This window comes from Zonotrichia albicollis, chromosome 2 (genome assembly GCF_047830755.1).
Source record: "Zonotrichia albicollis isolate bZonAlb1 chromosome 2, bZonAlb1.hap1, whole genome shotgun sequence".
Classification (NCBI taxonomy): Eukaryota; Metazoa; Chordata; class Aves; order Passeriformes; family Passerellidae; genus Zonotrichia; species Zonotrichia albicollis.
This window is the reverse complement of record NC_133820.1, coordinates 90677985-90692306: the sequence shown is the minus strand read 5'-3', so window position 1 is coordinate 90692306 and position 14322 is coordinate 90677985. Positions and strand designations below refer to the sequence as shown.

Below are 14322 nucleotides of genomic sequence, written 5' to 3'. Positions count from 1 at the left end.
CACTGCACCGCTCATTCTGCAGGCAGCGCAGACCCGGCACAACGCCCCCGAAATGGGTCTGCCGCAGCACTGCCGGCCTTTATTAGATGCACCTTTTTCCATCTGGAGATGCCCATATAAACGTTAGAGGCAGGGGAGAAGCGTCCCAATAAAGCGCGATGGACTTTGTAATACAATTTATGCTGTCATTCATAAATAACAATGCCATATGGTAACCATATTGCTTATACAAGTAAAGCCGTCAAAGTGTCACTATTTGATTTATCTCAACAGCTTCTTCCAACGGTGACGTTCAGAGAGAGGGGAAGTGGGAAAGAGAGAGAGAGCAGAGCAAAATTTGGCCTGGGTTTCCTGAGACCGCCTCTCTCTTTATCTCTTTCTTTCTTTCTATATATGGATAGATAGATAGATAGATAGATAGATAGATAGATAGATAGATAGATAGATAGATAGATAGATAGGATTTTTTTTCCCTTATTTTGTCCCTAACTGAGCAAACCCCAAAGGGGATGGCCCCTCTTTTCCTGGCGATGCGCGCACTGAACACGACAGCTCCGGAACTTAATGCTCCTAAATCCCTCTCCCAAAGGTGCGGCGGGTCCCGGCCCCGACAGCCCCTAGCCCCGGATCCTTGTGACAGCCTCAGGTTCCCGCCTGGACGCACGGAACGACGACATTTGGCATAGGAGAAGTTTAATTCTTAAGAGTGCAAGCTATCCATCCGCTGAGCCCCTCCATAGGGAAGGGGTGGGGAGTCTCACTGCCATATCGCTACTCTCTTTCCCTTTCGTGCCTCTGGGCAGCCTCCCGCTCTCGGCCGAGGTGCCGGCGCCTCCGTGCAATCCCCCTGACGGGACGCTGGGCAGGGTGCCGTGGGTCCGTCCTGCCCGTGTGGGTCCCCACGGGGCTGTGCCTCGGGGCGCTCCGTCCCGCTGCGGGCGGACTCCACCTCCGATGGAGCACGTTCGGGGAGGGCACCGTGCCACAGGCTCCCCACGAGCAGCAGAGCAGCACCACGGGCGTGGAAAGCCACCCGCGACGGCTCGGGAGGAGAGCAGGCTTTCCTGGCGTATTTGGGGAGCCTAGCAGCTCTTCCCGGGGAAAGCAGCAATCGCGCTCCCTTTCCAATGGCTCCCCAGAAGAATGTTTTACACCTTATAAAATATTGCTCCCCGCTCCCTAACTATCAATAAGACGTGCATTAAGACGATTGTTTGTAAATGGTGTTCATGATCATTAGCATACATTTACATAATGCAGCTCACAGCACAGCGTTTTACGGTTAAACACCTCCTAAAGCCGATAGCCCGAGCTCAGTTTATAGAGGAAGCTTTACGAAATAAATGTGAAGGCTTCCAGGCTTTCACCCCGCCTCTGCAGCCTCCCGCGATGTCCCTTGGCAGGTTTGCCGGCGAGCGGAGCCCTGCGGGAGGGCTGTGCAGCCGGCTCCGCCGCGGGAGCGGGGCTCGTTCCGACCCCCGACGGGGGCTCTGGGGTTGTGGGGGGCTGTGGGGGCAGCACAGCACGCCTCCCCTCTGCTGCAGCCCGGGGGCAGCGGCAGCCCGGGCCTGAGCTGGTGTCGGTGAGTTAATGGGCTTTAAATTCTCCATGGCTCTTCTGGAGCTGGCAGCGTCCAAAACTGTCCCTGCGCGGGCAGCCACCTTCTCTGCCCGGCGTTTGCAGCCAGTCCTAAAAATGAGCGAATTTCCACGTGAGTCTCCATCAACCCCTCCCTCCCCACAGTCACAGGTCAGCTGCCTATTAGCCAGCTATAAAATAATTCCATTTTTTTATGGCCTCTCATAAAAAGAAATTGATCGGGGTATATATTTGAATTAAGACATATTAAATCGATGACAGATACACATCACCTGCGTTTAACAGGAGAGGAACAGGGAGCGTGCAGAAGGTTCCACGGAGCTGTGATACTTGTTGTTCACCTCCACAGCATCTCCCATCAAACCATTCCATCTCTGGATCTTGCTCCAGCAAGGCACCCAGGATTTGGGGAGGAAGGGCACTATTTGGCTGGACGTGTAGAAAATACATGTGTATAAATACCCATACAGACGTATGGCTACTTTGCGTGAAGTTTTTACTGTGCAATAAAACCATCGAGCAGCCGCTTTTAAAACCCGGGGATCTTTTATTCCCATTCCTTGCCTTGCAGCATCACTGAAACTCCCGCAGCGGCCACACGAGCCGGGAGCACTGGCTCGTCTCCCGTGGGGGAGAGAAGGGAGGGAACCGGCGGGTCTCTCTCTCCCCCTTGAGCTCCCCCTAGAGCCTCTCGCCCCCCTTTTGGCAGCCGTGGGCCAAATCCTGCGAGATTTTCCCCCGCGAGGGGCAGAGGAGGGAGAGCCTGAAGCCTGGCCCAGGAAATGCCGGACCAGCAAGGGGCTTCCTTTGAACGTGGCTTGGCACGGGGAAGCGGCCAAGACGCACAGATGTAGTTTCGTCAAGGGGATTCGGTGGCCGGGGAGAGCCGGAGGTGCGTGTGGGTCCGCTGGCGTCCCCTGCCCCGTTTCCTCTCCCGGAGAGGCGGAGGAGAGTCCCTGGCTGCCCCGCAGGCAGGCAAGGGCAGCCAGCTTGGCTGCACTTTCCATGAGCCCGGGAGCTCAAGGCATTCCCAGGGGCACCAACAGCCTAAAGAAAGCAGATGACATATCAGTAAAAGCTACTTCTCCTCCCTCAGAAAAGTCGCGACAGTGCTCCTTTCCCCTTTTGGCTCGCAGGGAAATCCCGGCCTTGCCTAATCAACTCCCTCAAAGGGCAGCAGCATCCTTTGTACCGAAGGGCCAATTTCGGCGCTCCACAAAGAGCTTCTCTTTCGAGGAGCAGCACACCCCGCACCCCAGGGGCGGTCCCATCGCTGTCCCCGCCCGTCCTCTACCTCTGCCCCCTTGCAGGAGAGCTCCCACTTTTCCTGCCTTTTCCTCTGGGGCTGCTGCTCGGGGCCGACACACGCCAGCCGGAGACTCCCCCGTTTCCCACCCTACCCTTCGGACATCCGAAGGAGTCGAGGAGCATTTATGCTCGGGGCCAGTAGCGCTGCGGGGGTTTCATCTCTATTTCGCCGCTGCTGAATGAGGGCTGGAGGGGATGCAGCTGCCCGGAATCCGGCTGTGGGACAGCCGAGGGGAGTGGGGGGGGGTCTCCCCGGGATGCCCCGGGAAGCCGCTGCGGGAGGAGGGAGCCCCAAAGCGGCAGCGAGCGCAGGCTCCCAAAACTTGGCTCTAACATGTGCCATTGCCCCCCTCCTCCTCCCCTCCCCGCTCACTCGTTTATTTTCTAAAGGAAAGGATTCCCAACCCCCGCCGTTTTCTTTTCAGGGAAACTTTGGCCGCCTTCTCCCAGCGGTGCCTTGGGCATGAGTACGCACAGGCTCGGCCTCGCGTGGGCGTGGGGTTGCGCACATTGTTGCAGGAGGGAGCGCTTTCCCGCCTCATCCATGAATGAACGCGGCCCTCCAAAAAAAATAAAAAAAGATAAGGGAACTGAGCGCAGAGCCGGGCAGCAGCCGCGCCGCCAGGCGAGGAGAGAAACCCCACGGCCCCGCAAACGTAAACACGGCGGAGCACCTGAGCGGGGCGCCCCGTCCGGTGCCCGGGGAGCGGAGGCGGCTGCTGCTGCCCGGTGCTGCCGGCGGGGGGCGGCGGGGGAGGCGCCGGGCGCGCCCGTCGGGCCCCGCGAAGTTTTGCGAGTGCAACTTCGGGGGGCGGCGCGGGGGGGCCCGGGGGGGCGGCGGGGGCGGATCCCCGCTGCGCCGGCGGCCTGAAAGGGAGCCAATCGCGGGGCCCCGGCCGCTGCCAATCATCGCCGTCCGTCCAATCCCTCCGGCGCGGTGTCCGAGCCGTATTCCCCAGCGCGCCGCCGAAGTGTGGTGAGGGCTCTGCCAATCGCGGGCGGGCAGAGCGGGGCCAGGGATGCGCGGGGCTCGGAGCGCAGACAAAAGAAGTTAAAGAGCCGCTTAATATATACATGTTTTTGAAGGCGGGTAAAGGGAAAAAAATAACAACAGCGAGCGTAGATGGGCTTGGCTGTGTCGTTATGGAGCCCCCTTTGAGCAAGAGGAACCCGACACTGAGATTAGCGGATTTGGCAGCGGCTCAGCCCCATCCTCACCAGAACATGACAGGCTTCCCGGGGCTGGGGAACCACCACGTCCACCCCCACCACGCGGCCCACCTCCACCCCGGGGACGCGGGCGGCGACCCCGGCGGCGCCCTCACGCCGCTCGGACCCGAGCACATGGCGCAGCCCGCCGCCCTCAAGCTCACGCCCGAGGCGCTCACCGCCGCCGCCTTCGCCGCGCCCGCCGCCACCACCGCCGCCGCCGCCGCCACCGCCGCCGCCGCCACCACCGCCGCCGCCTACGCGCCTCCCGCCGCCGCCCTCCCGGGATACCCGTCGGGGGAGGCGGCGGGCCGGGACTTTCTCCTGCGGCGGGAGCTGCCCGCCGCCGCCGCCGTGCACGGGGCGCTGGGCGAGCAGCACCCGCCCGCCGGCTCCCCCCACCTTCCGCATCCGCCGCCGCACGGCGTCTTCATCTCGGCCGCCGGCACCTACGGCGCGACCGACGGGGCGCACGCCGCCTTCCCGCCGCCGCCGCCCGGCGAGCAGGGCGCGCCCGCCGGCCGCCACCCGCCGCTCAACGGGCAGATGCGTCTGGGGCTGGCGGCCGCCGCCGCCGGGGAGCTCTACGGGCGCGCCGAGGCGCACTACGGGGCCGCCGCCTCCTCCTCCTCCTCGGCGCTGCAAGGCTACGGCTCCGTCAACCTCAGCCTGGCGGCGGCCGGGCACGGGCACCCGCACCACCCCCATCCCCACCACCACCATCATCACCACCACCACCACCATGGCCACGTCGGGGCCGCGGCGGCGGCCGGGGCCTTCCTGCGATACATGCGACAGCCCATCAAGCAAGAGCTGATCTGCAAGTGGATCGACCGGGAGCCGCCTCCGCCGCCGCCACCGGGCGCTAGGAAGCCTTGCTCCAAAACTTTCAGCACGATGCAGGAGCTGGTGAGCCATGTCACCGTGGAGCACGTCGGTGGGCCCGAGCAGAGCAGCCACGTGTGCTACTGGGAGGAGTGTCCCCGTGAAGGCAAGCCCTTCAAAGCGAAATACAAACTCATCAACCACATCCGAGTACACACGGGAGAGAAGCCCTTCCCTTGCCCCTTCCCCGGCTGCGGGAAGGTCTTCGCTCGCTCTGAAAACCTCAAGATCCACAAGCGGACTCATACAGGTGGGTTGTTCTTCACACCCCCACCCCCCCTCCTCGCAAGGGTTTCCTTCCTTTATTTTTTTCCCCCCTTTCCTCCTCTTTTCCTCCTCTCCTACGCACCGCCGAACATGTGACTTTTTCATGAATAAGTAATTCGGCAGCACACGGGCCACGCACACAGAGCTACGTACACGCACCCGGCCCCTCTGCCCTGCACACACGTGTCGCTTCCCCCCCTCCAGCCCCCCCTTCACCTTGGGCAGCTCCCTCCCCACCCCCTCCGCTGCCCACCTCCCGCATCCCGGCAGCACCGGATAAATACACCGATTAATAAATAACGCGGAGCCGGGCGAAGATGAGCAGCAGCCCCTGCGGAAGAGCGAGGAGAGGATGAGCGCTCGCCCTTCCCTGCTCCCGCCGCCCTTGTCCGGGGCGCTCCGGGGGGCTCTCTCCGGGATGGGAGGCGCCGCGCTTTGCCCCGTCCCCCCGGCACGCCGGAGGACGGCGGTTCTGCCCTTCCTGCCGCTTCTGTCGGCGGGGACGGAGCCGGGCGGGTGCCGCTTGGCCCGGCGGAGATGGGGCCGCGGGGGCTCTTGGGGGCGCAGTTCCCCTGCGCTGCGGGCGGCGGTGCCGGTGCTCGGGGCTGCCGGTGCTACCGGCGCTGCCGGGCTGCCCTGTGACCAGCGCTCTGGGGCTGCCCCGCTCCGGGACTGTCCCTGCTAGTGAGACCAGCGATGCTGCCGGGTGTGCGCCCCGGCCTGGGCTACCGGTGTTGCGGAACCACGGGGGATGCTGAGGGCGCTGCGCTGCCGGGGCTGCCCGTGCCGCCGGGCTACCGGAGTGCCGCCGGTGCCGCGGCTCCGGGCGCTGCCTGGGCTGCTGCCGCCGGCGGCAGTGCCCGCGGAGCCGGGAGCAGGGAGCGAGGCGGGGGAAGGCTCTCACCGGAGGACGCTGCCCTCCCTTTGTGGATCTGAGAAGCAAACTTCAAAGTCTCCCCGACTGCTCGGCGGGGTACGGGAGGAGGGAGCGGCACCCCCGGAGAATGCCTCGGGGAACAGGCGGGGGCCCCTGGAAGGGCTTAGGGTGTCTTTGAGACTTTTAGTGTTTTTTATTTTTCTGGGTTTGGTTTTTTTTTTTTTTGTTTTGTTTTGTTTTTTTTGTTTGGGTTGGGTTTTTTCTTCCACTTTCTCCTCATTCTTCGCCACTCCCGAAATACGCATTTCCATCTGGGTGTAAAATACTGCCGAAAACGAACGAAGCCGGGATTTATAGTGGCAGACAAATATTATTCCTTGGAGAATACTTAAGGAAGTGGAGTTGCCGTAATTGCTTTCTTGATTTATTGTTTGCTGCTCGGGAAGAGAAAAGCGGCGACCGTACAACGTGTTTTTCCGATGTAAAAGCAAATGGCCCATGGCTGAAAGGATTATAGATTTTTATCTCCAGAATATGTCAGGCACGAGCCCGTGTGTAGCAGCGGAGCCCGGAGGGTGCCTGGCGCTCTACACCCCGAGCCGGGCATGGTGTGTGGGGGGAGATTCCTCCGGGGCAGAGGAGGGGGCAAGGTCTGACACTTTTTGTTGTTGTTGTGTTAACGACACCGCGGAATGAGTTAGCTGGAGGCCCGCGGTTTTGTGATCTGTTCGAAAAACTAAAGTTCACCGCGGACTTTTCTGGGCTCCTCAACTCCTTACCCATCTCAGCTCCAAGGGGCAGACGGGAGGGAGGTGGGAAAAGAAGCTTGCGTGGAGGCAAAGAGGTTCAGCCGGGAAAAAGAGCCCCCCACCAAAACTCGAATGCGTGGTACAGTTTGCAGCTCTTAGATGAGGTCGAGCATTGCCCCGAGGCAATGCGTGGGACGTGGCTTCTTGCAAAGAAAATTTGGAGAAGTTTTCAGCTACCCGCAGTCCCCGGGAGGATGTCTGTGCGTGAGCCCACGAAGGAAGGCTCTGTCCACGCAGAGTGGATAGATGCACTCTATCGTTGCACCAAAGCAGCCCTCGGGGAGGGGGGCAATATCCCACCCCTAATGACAGCTCTGCCCATGGGAGGGCAAAGGCGACAGGAGCCTTTCCCTACGTATTTCTCCCCACGCCTTTGAATGGACAAGGGATCCTAAACTTTCTGCCCCTTCCTATCAGATTAATTACTGTCATTTTGCCACTTCGGCTTTAACTTAGTCATGTGCAGCCAGGGAGCAGGAGAGATTTACAAACTATTCGTATATTATGGGCATTTGGCGCGCCCGGGGGAAAAAAATAATAGCATTATAATTGCATCATTAGGCGGTTTTGCATGTTTCTGGTAATTCTTGAGGAAGAAGAGTATTTCAGTAATTCAGGAAGCGTTTGTTGTTTGGGACCTTTTTCTCCCTTTTTTTTTTTTTTTTTTTTTTTACTTTTCTTTTTCCTCAGAAGCATCCTCCGGGGGGCTGCACAGCAAGCTCTGCAGCTGCTGCCCTGTTCTGGGGACAAATCACTATTCCCAAACCCGGTGCATTCCAGGGGGAATCGGGACCTAGTCCCTTCTGCAATTTTGCTTTCTCCTTGCCAAGGACGATGCTCAGGATGGTCAGGCTTCCTTCCAGCGATTCCTAGACCTTCCAAAAAAGTGATCCCGAGCCCCATCTGTACCTCTCCCCTCCACCCGCACTGCTGGTGCCAGGAGGAGTGAGGGGACGGCGCCCGGCATCTCGCCCCCTTCCGTGGGTTGAAACCACCTACAAATGGTTAAACTCTGACGTGTGCCCTCGTCAGCACAACGGGGACACACCGGGACCTTCGCCAGTCCTGGACTTATGGGGAATTTGGTCGTGGCGATCTGGAGTCTGGGGAGGGTGCCCACGCGTGAATCCGGGTGGAAAGGCACTTCCCTAAAACCCTGAGGGAGTGGACACGGTTTGGTCCAGCTGGTTGGAGCATTTCTCAGGGGGCTTCGGGCTCTGCCGGGCACAGCCAGCAGCAGAATGTGTGAGCCTTCAGCATTGGGGTAACACAGTTAGAAACTGCCCAAAACCTCTGGGAGATTTGCTTTGTTTTCCCAGGAAAATTAATAGTAATTAATGAACAAACGAAGTGACTGGAAGCTTGTCTCAGGGGTGTGCGAGGTTTTCATGCACTTAAAACCCATGACGCACAATTTAATTTTTTTTCTCTTTCTCTTTTTTTTTTTTTTTTTTTTTAAGATAAACCTTGCACTTTCTAGTGCTACCACATTGGTGGTAGGTGAGCCGATTTTAATTGAACAAATTGATGCATAAATAAGCTGTGGAGGTGTATGTTTCTATAGTAACAGCCAAGAAATTGCTTCTAAAAATAAAAATAGTTTTCTTAGTCCCATTATTATTTTAATAAATAATAAACGCGATACGATCTTGCAAAGGGGAGGAGTAGTAAAAATCGCTTGCTGGTAAGGAGAAAATGTCCACCGAGAGAGCTGCTGGGTTGTTATTTCTGAGCCCTCAGAGCAAATCACATCTGAAAATACATATCAGCCATGTCTAAAGGGACTCAAGAGTCGCGACAGTAATGACAAAGATTATCAGTGCAAGTCTGTCTGTGCTGGACTCCCGTGTAGCACGGCAGAGTGAGAAAAACTCGCTGCAAGAAGCTTCCGTACAGGGATCTGCCACTTTTTTCTTTTTCCTCTGGTGTCTCAGCAAGAGGCATTTACCCAGCCCCATTCGGGATCTGCGAGGAAGGGTCTGCTCGGAGCTATGGGGAAGGACACGGCTATAAGCAGCAGAACATCTGTGTTCCAGGGTGTGCTGCAGGAGACGAGCGCGTGTGAGAGAGCTACGCCAGGCTAACAGCCCCGGGCTGATTTTCACAACCCCTTTAACTGTTAGGCAATGTGTAAAAACTCTTCAAAGTACATCATCCGCACACGTTTAGACCCAAATTTGCCCAGGGTGAGCAGCTACGCTGCCCTCATCTCCGATGTCTCGGCTGGTGCCCCCAACTTGCAGGTTCCCAGTCCGGGCTGCGGGTGCTCCCTCCTTTGTGTCGGGATGCTTAAACAGGTGTTACTTTTATTTTCCCCAAACTAATTATTCCTCCAGCGCAGTGCCCATTGGGAAAGGATTACGCAGGAGATGTGCCAGGCGAGCCAGGCTGCCGGCGAACGCCAGCCCTCGCAGGCAAAGGCATTGAGAGGTTTTGTTTGGGCTCGGTCATTAGAGCGGTAATGAAGGATTCTCGTGTGCGAGGGGAGCGCCGCCGAGGGCAAACAAGGCCGGGGGGGCCCTGCCGCCGCCAGCCCGGGACTCGGGGCCTGAGGGCTGCCAGCGACGTGTGACAGGCAGCAAAACACGGGGGAAAAGTCGGAAACCTCGGGCATGTCAGGACTGTTGCGAAGGGGAGGAAAGAAGGGCGAGGGGAGGAAAAGGAGGGAAGGGGGATGTTTGCCCTCGCCGCTCGCCCCGCAGGCCGCGCTGCGGAGGGGCTGCGAGCAGGGCCGGTGACGGTGCCTGTGTCCCCTGTGTCCCCGCAGGGGAGAAGCCCTTCAAGTGCGAGTTCGACGGCTGCGAGAGGAAGTTCGCCAACAGCAGCGACCGCAAGAAGCATTCCCACGTGCACACCTCGGACAAGCCCTACTACTGCAAGATCCGCGGCTGCGATAAGTCCTACACGCACCCCAGCTCCCTGCGGAAGCACATGAAGATCCACTGCAAGTCGCCGCCGCCCTCCCCGCCGCCGGGCTCGCAGGGCTACGCGGCGGCGGGGCCCCCCGACGGCCCGCTGCCCCCCGAGGCAGAGCCGGCCGCCGAGCCGCCCCGCGGCCGCCGCGCCGCGCTCTCGCCGCCGGTCACCGACCTCAGCGAGTGGTACGTCTGCCAGGCCGGGGGCGCGCCCCGCCGGCCCCGCACCCCCTCCAGCCGCGGCACCTCCCCGGCATCCGAGGAGGATGAGCCCCACAGGACCTCGGGAGGCAGAACTGCTCCCTAGGGCCGTGCCGAGCCGTGCCAAGCTGCCGGTGGCCCCGGCCCCACCGCACTGGCCCGGGCCGCAGAGGCAGCCACCTGGCACGGGGCGCTGCCGTGGAAGTGCCATCAGGTTTGACTCGCGCTATTTATTCCATGTACGAAACCCTATGGTGTTTGTATGGTAACTAATTTAATTAAAGAGACTCGGACCTTTTTTTTTTTTTTTTTGGTAAATAAAAGCATTAATAACGCCAGGCTGGTCTGTCCCAGCCACCCGAGCCGCACAGTTTTGCAGGGGGACGGTGTCAATGGAGATGCCCATCTTCCACTCTGCCCATGCCCATTGCTCTTAACAAGATTAAGCTGGCGAAGGCTGCAAACAAGCAGAGCCCAGCCAATCTCTGGAATGGCTCTTAAGTACCTTAGCTGCCACCCCAGGGCCTCCTCTTTGGCCTGGGTAAAGCTCCAGGTCAGCAGCAGCCTCTTGACTGTAAAGCAGCACCTGCTAAAGCTCCGGCTAGTCAAGGACAGGTTGCACATCCCTTAAAATAAAATTAAATAAATGCATTTCCCCGCCCCTCTTGCAGTTCAGCTCCTTTGTAGTTGAGGGTTTCTCTCCCGAGTCGGGGGATCCCACATGCACCCGGCATTTTCTCTGCAGCCTTTCTTTCACCCTTAGCCGTAACATTGTGCAAACGATTTACGAAAGGAAAGACAAAAGATGCAGGACTCCTGTTTCACTCCTCCACGGTTTGTACTTGTATGGCTCCTAGAACGTAGCCAGAGAATAAAAGAAACACGCTGCTATTTGACAACTGTGATACTGTGATACATTTTTGATTTTTTTTCCCCCTAAAAACAGCACACGGAAACTCTGCGAATTTTGCTTTCCTTGGGGTTGGTGTTATTATTACTCTGATTATTATTTTTTTTTTTAAAGTTCATCTCTCAGATGAAGATTTTGCCTCATGCTCCCTCTAGCCCTCTGGGGGTTGGGAGGGGGAGCAGCCCCCCGGGCCTGACGAGTCCCGGAGAAGGGGGCAGGCACAGAGGGATTATCTTTTTATTATTATTTTTATGTATATTATTTCATCTCTCCAACCGAGCTGATGCCTGCGCGCTTTTCAGCATCCCCCTGAAGTGGCCCGGCAGAGTCACCTGGCAGGTGGGGACCAGAGCTGCTGGGAGGGAAGCCCGGGGTGGGGACACGGGCTGGGCTCGGGGTGCCAGCCTGCCCAAAGCTGCCAAGAGCCAGCCCTGCGGCCGGGGGCTGCGGGAACACCCCAGCCCAGAGCCCTGGAGTCGGGAGCGGGGCGCAAATGAAGTAAAGAGCACTAATTCCTCCTCAGAGACCCTGAGAGAAGAAGCGGCAGCAGCCTCCCTCCCCTCCCCCAGGGCTTGTGGAAATGTGTTTTGTGTGCCGTGAATGGTGGATGTCGTCTTGTCATTGTTAATAACGTGTATGTGAACGCGATTATTTTGTACAGTCAAATTAATTTATTTTCTGACATCACCCTTTTTTTCCTTTTTTTTTTTTTTTTGACTCCCCTGTAACAGTACAGAGCACACCAAAGAATTATCTTATTAATTTTGGTGATAGATTGTTGTTTATGCTGATGTGGTTTGTACAAAAAAGAAATCATTATATTTTTCAGCTTACTTGAATGAACGATGTAATGTGAAACAGACTCTTCCTGCATGTCCTCCGTGCGGTGTGTTGGTGCTGATAATATATAAATTTATGTATAGTTCATAGAGATATTATATTATTAGTACAGTGCATGGTGCTGTCACTCTGGAAGCCTTTAAGCGTTGTCTTCATATTGTTGTGTTGGATCTAAAGAAGCAGGCGTTACTTTGAAAACAAGCCGAAAACTTGAATAGAAAATAATTTTTTAAAGCTCATTCAATTTGCTTTTTATTCGTTTTTCAAAGCCCATTTGAATAAATAGAAAATAATAAACTGAGGTATGAACTTTTTAAAAAATAATTTATGTAAGGTAATCTTATTAGAGATATATTGGTGCTGATTTATAAACGAACTTTTTAATTTATGCATTTTTTCAATAACAGATTGCACTATACATTACGACATGGCAGGGTTTATAAACTATGGCTCGGGGGGATATATCACTATTTTTATGTATTTGCTACACGTAGGGTCACACACTTGCCCAACAGTTTTATGACACATGATACCTCCTCTAAATAATAAAAAATTGCTAATTTAAAACTTTTCATCTCTGTAAACCCCATAAAATCAACAGAAAAAAAAATCATGCAAATGAATAAAAATATTATTCCTACGTATTGCATGTGCCTTACTAACAGACAAGGGGCAGAGACAGACCAGAACACCCCCTTTCCCCCCGGGGGTCAGCAGGTAAATCCAGACCCAGCCACAGCCTCCCAGGTGTTGGGGGCGGCTGAGGTGCTCCGGCTTTGCCCAGAGAAACCTGCGAGTAAATAGGGCTCTCCTGCGGGTTCTCCTCTCTCTGCAGCCGGGCAGAGCAGGGATGCTCGGGCAGAGCCAGCCCCGCTCCCCGGGGCTGCGGGCCTCGCTCCCGGGGCTGTGTGCCCCGATCCGGGCTGAGGGCGGCCGGGGCTGAGGGTTTTGGGGTGCCCGGTGCCGATGGAGCAGCTGGGTGCCTGCTGCTGCCATCCCGGGCACAGGGAGAAGAGAGGGAGGGACAGACAGACAGAGGCACGACACAGGCACAGGCCAGACATTCACACACATGACATTCTTCATCTCTGTCAAGGACAGAGAGAATATAAAATCGGAATATAAAATCTAATCAATTAACATATTTATTTCTGTTGGGGAGAAAACCCAAAACAACAACAAAAAAGGGAGATTTTCCTGGCAGCGTTCTCTTGAGGATACTCATGAGTTAAATAGCACTGCTCTTCCGTAGTAGCCATATAAGCGAAACCGTAGGCCAGAAGATGATTCTGAAACTCAGAGTGAGGTCAGACAAGAAATAACGCCGGGAAATCACCAGAATGAAGGAGAAGAAAAACCCCGAAGTTTTCAGAAGCTGAGTGAGGACAGGTTTCTCGTTTCGAGAGAGGAAAACTGAGTAAAACCCGTGAAAAAAATCCGGACAGAATCGTGTGTCGGCATCCTCCAGGATTATTTCCTCTTTTAAAATTTGTTTTAAAATAAAATAAATTAAATAAAACTGGCCCAGAGTGATTGTGCCCCCGCCCTGTAATTTACCAGTGCTTGAAAATGACTGGTCAAAATGTCAAGAACAGTTTCACCAAAAGGTTAGAGTGTTTTTTAAGTCAGTTTTGTTAAATGTGGTAAAGGTGAAACAGGTTGCAAAGAGTTGTTTCAAGCAGAATGACAATAACCAACATACGAAGCAGAAAAACACTCATAAATGAGGGCTCCAATCAATGGGAAAACTTATAGCTCCCTAATGAAGTTTCTTGTGAAAAGGAGGGCGACACAAAGCCACCGAGACATGAATCATTCATGGGAAATATAAAAGATAAAAGATATCTGACAATGAGCAGAACCTTGTATAGAGTGTCTAAAACAAGTTTCCCCTTCTTATTTTCTGCTTCCCCCCCCCTCCAGCCTCCCTCTCCTAGTGTTCCCTGCCCGCCCTATAGAGTTAACATTGACCAGTGCACGTCCTGCCCCACTTCAAAGTAATTTAGCCCAGAACGGAAGGCTTGGCGCTTGGACAATCTTCATGGTGTGTTAGGATTTCTATGGCAATTGGCAAGCAAGACGTTCCCATCTGAATATGGCTCAAAGAAAGCCACTTATTGACACCGAGTTGGCCATCATCAAAGACTTCATCTTTTCCTAGGCGAAACGTGGTCCTAGCAAACACTGTTTAAATCATCTACCTTTGTAGTCGCGGCTGGGAGACATCTCGCCACACACTATTGCTGGCGCTCGGCCCTTTAAAGGCGACAGCGGCGGCAGCGAAGTTTGAAGGGGCTAAGAAATTTCGGGAGTGTGGGAAATGGCATTGCGGGGAGGGGGGCTGTGGATGTGGATAAGCGGGGAGCTCTCAGGGCTGCTCCCCCCGACGCCCCCGCCACGGGCAGGGTGTGGGACGCGGCGCGGCCGGGATAGGCTGCTGCTTTGTTTTTCAAAGCACGGGTGGCGGGGAGAACCGAGGATTTTCAGGGGTTTTCTCCGCGT

The 14322-nt window shown here is 56.0% G+C and overlaps 1 protein-coding gene and 1 long non-coding RNA gene across 2 annotated transcripts in view; both read left to right on the top strand.

Annotated features, from left to right (window-relative positions):
* LOC141728236 (uncharacterized) overlaps positions 1-2119 on the top strand; it is a 3742-nt gene extending 1623 nt beyond the window's left edge. The window contains exon 3 of the long non-coding RNA XR_012579103.1: positions 590-2119. This is a non-coding gene — a long non-coding RNA (uncharacterized LOC141728236). The remainder of the gene's footprint in view (positions 1-589) is intronic.
* A 1710-nt stretch (positions 2120-3829) lies between these two features.
* On the top strand, positions 3830-13310 carry ZIC5 (Zic family member 5). The gene is given in 4 exon segments (XM_074535664.1): positions 3830-4313; positions 4315-4378; positions 4381-5251; positions 9722-13310. Coding segments are annotated over 4 exon segments (1722 nt in total). The 5' UTR covers positions 3830-3981; the 3' UTR covers positions 10177-13310.
* Positions 13311-14322: the final 1012 nt, after the last annotated feature.